The sequence below is a fragment of the Kryptolebias marmoratus genome, linkage group LG19 (genome assembly GCF_001649575.2).
Source record: "Kryptolebias marmoratus isolate JLee-2015 linkage group LG19, ASM164957v2, whole genome shotgun sequence".
NCBI lineage: Eukaryota > Metazoa > Chordata > Actinopteri > Cyprinodontiformes > Rivulidae > Kryptolebias > Kryptolebias marmoratus.
The window spans coordinates 10,289,152-10,295,816 of NC_051448.1; the positions used below are offsets into that span (position 1 = coordinate 10,289,152).

The window sequence follows — 6,665 nt, forward strand, 5'->3', positions numbered from 1 at the left end:
TTTATTATGAGGTACAACTAAACACCCCACCCCCCAGAGTCTGTCGAATGTCAATGGTTTTGTGAACATTTGATAGAAGAAAAACCTTGTTGGTTTGTCAACCTCATGAGGAGAAGGTTTGAGCTTCTGGTAATGCCTTCAAGCTTTTATTTGGCAGAGAGCTCAGAAACAGGTTTCCTGATAAGTATCAGGAGATGTGTTGCTTTGATTTTAATGTCCATAGCCCACATATTCTTTGGTAGGTAACAAGTATCCTTGTCGAGACCAACAGGTTTTAATTTATGATGATATTCTCGTTTTATATTCCCAATTCTATGAATAGTGGTGGAAGCCTCTTGACCCCACCTGAAGTCAAGAGGAAGTGAGGTGGGGATGTAGATATATATGCAAGCAGTCAAGTGGATACATGACCTCGATTGACCACAAAGTATTAAATTATATCCCAAAAAAAAGAGAAAGAAATGTGATGGTGGAGAGAACGAGACAATACCTTGCTTCATCAGGGTGTGTAACTCTGACCGAGTCGTTGGGAATGTAGATCATGGTGGTGTCTTCGATTTTATAAATAGAGTGACCCCCGATGTCAGCCATTCTTCTGTGCTTGGTGATCAAGACCATGTAGTACCCCTCGAGGAAACGTACAAACCCTGTCATAAAAAATACACTCATATTAATGACAAATTTATTTTAAAAAGTGCATGTAAGTCCACCTTTCTGCTGACAGAACCTGACCTATTTGGTGCACATTAGTAAAAGGCCAACTCGTTCTGCTTCTTGCCAATCATGTACAGCTTTGACGATATAAAAACAAGTGAATAATGCTATTCGCAGAGGTTCATCGTGAGTGTCTAAGTCATTTTCACAAAACACTGCTGATGAATCAAACTCATTTGTGCTTTTATAATTAAAATCAGACCCAGACAGATTCATACAACATGATTAATATTTTTGCTTTCAGCTCTGAAGGAGCTATTTTCTCATCTGTGACACTTAATGCATAATATGAAACGATATAACATAATAGTTTAAGTTCAAAAATGTCTCATCAAGGGTAACGCAAGCATCGTAAAAGAATGACTCGCCTGTTAAAAATAAACCTTACTAATACCCACTCTTATAATAGCTATTCATGCTGGGATAATGACCCTTAAAAGACATTTTGAACTTCTCCTTTACTAAAAGTTTAGGTTCAAACTTAAAAAGAAAAAGCGTGTAAATGGTTTTATGTAATTCCTTGTGCAAGTACGAGGCAGTGTGTCTAACATTTTTAAATAAGATAATATTTATTGACCTGCTGCTTCAAGCTATTGTAAATGTGTGAGCAAATTACTCTCATTGAATCTGCCTTCCCTTGCGGTGTTGTTGTCTTAGTTTACGATGTTAGATATGGGTCAGAATGACAAAACCAGAAAACGAAATTGAATTAAAATAAACACGGAATGGTAAGACTTATTATATAGTGTAATGACAAAGAAGCCTGATAAGAGTTTTCTCAGAAGACAAAGTAACCTCACATGGCTGCACCACTCTTATTTCAATAACAGCCTAAATAATGGCTTGTGAACAAAGATGGCAAGGGGGGGAAAAAAATAACATTTTATATTATATTTTATTTAATATTTAAGCAAATGTCAAAATAGGCAGGGCGATATGACCTAAAACTTTTATATTGTCATATTTGAGGGCTTTAATGTGACACTAACCTGAGCAATTCTGATGGCAATAAGTTAATTTCTAGAAAGTTCCATTCATTTGCACCAAAACTCAAGAAATGCAATTTATAAAGTCAACTTTGTCCTCCTTACATAATACAAAGAAGTAGTGACAGATAGATCCAGTGCTGTTTTTTTCTCTGAAACAAGTGGATTATGTATTACTTTAACAACTCTGAACTCTTGCTAACACCTGTCGGCCGGTTTACTTTCGTTTATTCTCACCACTCTCCTGTTTCTGATTCATAAACACTACTACTACTACTTGGAGCAAAACAAGAGTGTGAGGGAAACTAAACTCCCAGTGAATGAGTTGCAGATGGCTAAAAGTACTGTGAACATTAAGTGCGAGAACTTTTGAAAACAAAGGTTTCTTGTTGTGTTCACTAAAACGTCTGTAACACAGCTGATGATTTGAGCCCCGATCACGCACTACATATGTGAAACTCACAGTACGGTCACGCTGAAGACTTCGTTGAGCAAAAGAAGGTTAGAGGAGCTAATCATGTGATCTGTTACACAAACCTCTCATGTAAGCTGTCCTTTTTTTTCAAATTTGGACAAAGCGAACAAGGCTCATTTGTGAAAATTAGAGCGACCTATGTTGAATCATTTGGATCAGCAGAGAAAGAGCATTGTAAGGACTAAAGAAAATGAAAAAAACCTCAAGATTGTAATAGGCTGTAACTAGGTCTGTAGGCCAATATTCAACACACAAAAGGTAAAAAAAATTACCTTTTTAAATATTGTGTAAAATGAAAGAACACCTGATTCATAACGGTGGTATTCATCATTTTGTCACTGAAATGTAACAGTGTCAGGTTTTTAAATATGTTCTCAACATTTGTACTGATAAATAAATGATCTTTTGATGACATAATAACATAAGTTATATATCAAAATTTAGTGCTTACAGTACAAAAAAAGTACAAAAAGAAAAAATAAAATCTGTCTTTGACAGACAAAAAAGAGCATTTTTTAGCCTAATTAAATTTAACACAAGATAAAATAAGATTAACTTACAAGGTCCTGTTGTCAACAACAGTGTGAATGTTTATTTTTTAAGTCTGTCTGTTAGCAAAATATCTCATGAACTAATGGTCATATTTTAATGAAACTTTCATAAAGTAATCACTGGATGGACATCTGCATGTGATAAACCTATGGAGTCAGTCAGATCCAAGATGTCCACCATAGCCAACTGATCATAGGAAACACCAAAATGTCTATAACTTAGGTAATTTTACAGACACTGAACTAAAATTTAGTGCGGTAGTAGCCAACTAGAAACACTCAGAGAGCGCAAACTTCCACCAAGGCAATAGGGTCAATATCTGGTTGGAATCCTTTAAAAAGTTCCTGAATCTGGATCGTGATTCAAATCACCACCAAAATTAAATGACTTGTTCCTTGTACCATGTTTGATGTTTCCTGAAAATTTCATGAAAATGTGTTCGTAACTTTTGTAAGTAATCTTGTGCACAAACAGACAAACGGTACCAAAAACTTTGGTGGAGATAATTATCGTTTTTCTCCCACCTTCTATCAAATTAGCAAAGCAGTGACACCATTGGGTTTATGACACTTGTGTTAGGAATGTTAAGTAAACTGCAGCTGTTCCTGATGGTCTGACAGCAGACACACTTGATAGTTGCTTTGTGTCAGTATGTTAAATTGAACTCCACTCTGCTGACATCATTGAACAGTGGAACGGCTGTTAACATGCCACTGAAGAGGCAGTACTTACCCACAATGCCATAAGCAGTGACAGCCCTGTACAAGCCGGAGGAACCCTTTTGGCCAATTTTGGTGCGGTTGCCGAGGTCCAGACGGCCCAGCAGCTCCCACACCTCTTGCTGGTTGTAGACATGCTACAAAGACGACACGCAGAAAAAACGTATAGACGTTGCACAGCCTAAATACAATGCTTTTCTGCAGCTTTAAGGATTTTCTCTTAGTTTGTCAACAGGAAATCAGGAGCTGGGATCAGGATCAAGTGTTTTACAGACAAAAAATGATAAAAAGTTACAGTTTATTCTTGTATATTCATCTTATAGCCATATCTTAACTATGTTCCACTGAAGACAAAAATAAATAGTCTGGTAGCTACAGATAGATTTTATTGCTGTTGTTTTTACTTACTTGCATGTTTCATACATGTATAAGAACAACATGAGAAAAATCAAGCCCATACACTGTATATATCCAAAGCTTTTACATTTAAAGATCATAAGAAAGGTTCAGATTAATCTTCAAGCATGTCTTACATCCCTAAAAGACATAAAACAAGGTGTATTATTCACAGAATTATAAATGAATTGGAAATTGTTTAGGCTTTGTGTCAGTTTCCAGATGTTTTTGTAAAATATGCAAGGCTAAGAGCTTTGGGCGATGCATCTTCAGTCACTGGTGTTTCATAATAACAAACATCATTATAATCAACCACAACCCAAATAAACAAATCCGCATCCAGCTCATAGACTGTGGTAATGAGCAGAGGTGAAGTAAAGAGATTGTGCTCATGGGCAATGCACTAGAGGCAGGCTCAGTGATTGAACAATTTCCTCTTAGGCGCACCGTACTGTATTACATAAGCGTATACATTAGAACTGTTACCTTACCTTATCGTCGATTATCACCAGGTCTTTGGGCTCTGTGCGGTCAATCTTTAGAACTCTGTGTTTGGTTTGTGCATGATTGCTCCCCACCAAAAAATATCTCTGGAAAAGAAAAAGTTACGCATTTCAGATTATCACTTAAGTCTTCATCGTGAAGCATTTTTTTTTTGCTGCGTGTCTAAGTGTGTGACGAAGTTCATCATGTTTGTGTTAGTTTCATTTTTGATGCCTTTTGGCTTTTTTTTTTCTTTTAAAACATTTTTTCTCCTCAGTAACCAACCTAAAAAGGATTGAGTGTCTCAGAGGTCTGTCACATCAAACAGAAAAGATATTTAGGGCAAATATATTGTATGTAATCACAAATGGCGACTAATATTGGAGATGTATTGGTCCAAAATACAAAATGCATCTAGGACTACACTCCAATATGCTCTTAATCAAGATTGAAGCTTTCTTTCAATGCCTCCTTTCTTTCATTGTCATTATTTTTCTCACACATGGTTGCAAAATGGCCCAAGATTGTTAGTCCACTAAAAAGCATTAAATTGGAACATTATGTATCGGTACAGTTTGCAACCATCACAGCCATTTTGTCCTGTCCCACTCCTCCCAGGATCCTACAGAGCCTTTTTTCTTTTCCACAAAGGCAGCATGGTCTACTGCTAAGTGAAATGATCTAACAGATTATAATAACTTAAGTGTGACAAGAGTTTGCCTACCCTTTTGACTAAGATTTTAAATAAACCACACTGACCACAGCTTTTATTTTAAAAATGGTCACTGGAGTCTACACTGCTGAAGGATTGTTTTAAACAACAAATTCCTACTTTTCATATCATAATATTAGACCAAATCACTAAGAGAAAGATGTATACCACATTAAGAGCATGCATTTCCACCAAAGTGAAGGAACAAAAAAATCCAACTTCCAGTGAGTTCATTTTAGTGAAGTTTGTTTTTAAAAAATAACATTCAAACTAATTTCACAAAAGCCATATACCGATTTTTCCAGCCAAACCTTTGCTGCCATCTAGTGTTTAATAACAAGTACTCAAAGTCTCAGCACAGCAGCTACAGCTTTTCACCTTTATAATGAAATACATGACTGTTAATTTTAATGTAAACATTATGGATTAAACATGGCTTACATAAATGTTATCAGAAAAATCAGCATCCTGCCATTGGGAAATCTAAAAAAATCCCTTTATCGACTGATGATCACTGCTAGTTAATTTCGCTCTAATTTGTGCCAGTCGTGTGTTAATACATTTTGGACACCAATTACTTCAAACTAGCTTTTAACATGCATTACAGAATTTCTGGCATATCTTCATTTACTTACAAACTGTATAAAAACTTAAAAACACTTGATGTCGTACAAATATAACCCACACATTCAAGCTGCTTTGACATTTCTTTAAATTCTACTTTAATAAAACTAAACTTTATTGTCATTTTGTCCTTGCTATAACAAAAGTTGTTTTTTTGTTTTTTTTTTCCTTTTTTGTCATTTTTAGTCTTATGTGTTCAAGGCAACAATTTTTTTTTCTTTTATTTCTGTTTTGTCATACAGAAGATACTTAACTCATGGGATGAATGATAATTCTCCTATTTGCACAATAAAGTTGCTGGAATTTTGAATCACTTTTTTCCAAATAAGGTCTGATGATATTGTTTGTTGTTTTAATATTAACTATCTTCATGTGTTGTGAATTATTGTTCAAATTGTAAAAACTAAAGTTCACCAGCAAACGTGATGGAAAATTACATGAACCGACTGATAGTTGGTGTGCCCTTCTTTGGACAGTTTAATAAGACTTTTAAAAAGTGTATTGTGACAGTGATAATGACAGTTTTGGACTTACTGCTCTGGTTTCATACAGAACCATCTTCTGGATCCCACTGATGGTAGCCGCAGCCTGAGGCATATTTACTGCCTTATTCTCAGACAACACAAGAGCTGCAGGGCAAATGTAAATATAATATGCGAATCAAAAACTTTACATTGTAAGCGCGAAACATAGAAACTGTGCTCAATTAATTCTTACATTCTTGAAACTCAGGATAAAACTAGCTAAGCTACTCACCAGTAAAACTAGCCAGCTACCTAGCTGCAATGACTTAAACGGATTCGCGCCACTATAATTAGCATGTCCGCTAGCAAATAAACGCCTTTTGTTTTTGTTTTTTTAACATTTCTAACCAATTGTTTATTTAAATAGGTCTATTTACGTCTGCTTGGTTAGCATTCAGGAACATGCAAGATAAATTCACTGCAGTCAGGTGACTGTCATGGACGGGTTATCAGCTGATACGGTGTCTCGCTAAGTCAAAA

General features: G+C 35.6%; 1 protein-coding gene across 2 annotated transcripts in view; it reads right to left on the minus strand.

The window, feature by feature from the left end:
* Nucleotides 1-6,624, minus strand: part of fig4a (FIG4 phosphoinositide 5-phosphatase a) — a 54,055-nt gene extending 47,431 nt beyond the window's left edge. The window contains exons 1-5 of one of the 2 annotated variants that reach the window (XM_037981512.1): nucleotides 6,563-6,624; nucleotides 6,196-6,290; nucleotides 4,334-4,432; nucleotides 3,460-3,583; nucleotides 491-647 (exon numbers count right to left, since the gene is read on the minus strand). In XM_037981512.1, the coding sequence (XP_037837440.1) occupies nucleotides 491-647; nucleotides 3,460-3,583; nucleotides 4,334-4,432; nucleotides 6,196-6,258 (443 nt within the window). In that variant the 5' untranslated portion in view covers nucleotides 6,259-6,290; nucleotides 6,563-6,624. Of the gene's footprint in view, nucleotides 1-490; nucleotides 648-3,459; nucleotides 3,584-4,333; nucleotides 4,433-6,195; nucleotides 6,291-6,417 lie in introns of both variants that reach the window. The other variant, XM_017423173.3, reaches the window with a different exon arrangement.
* Between the last annotated feature and the right edge of the window lie 41 nt (nucleotides 6,625-6,665).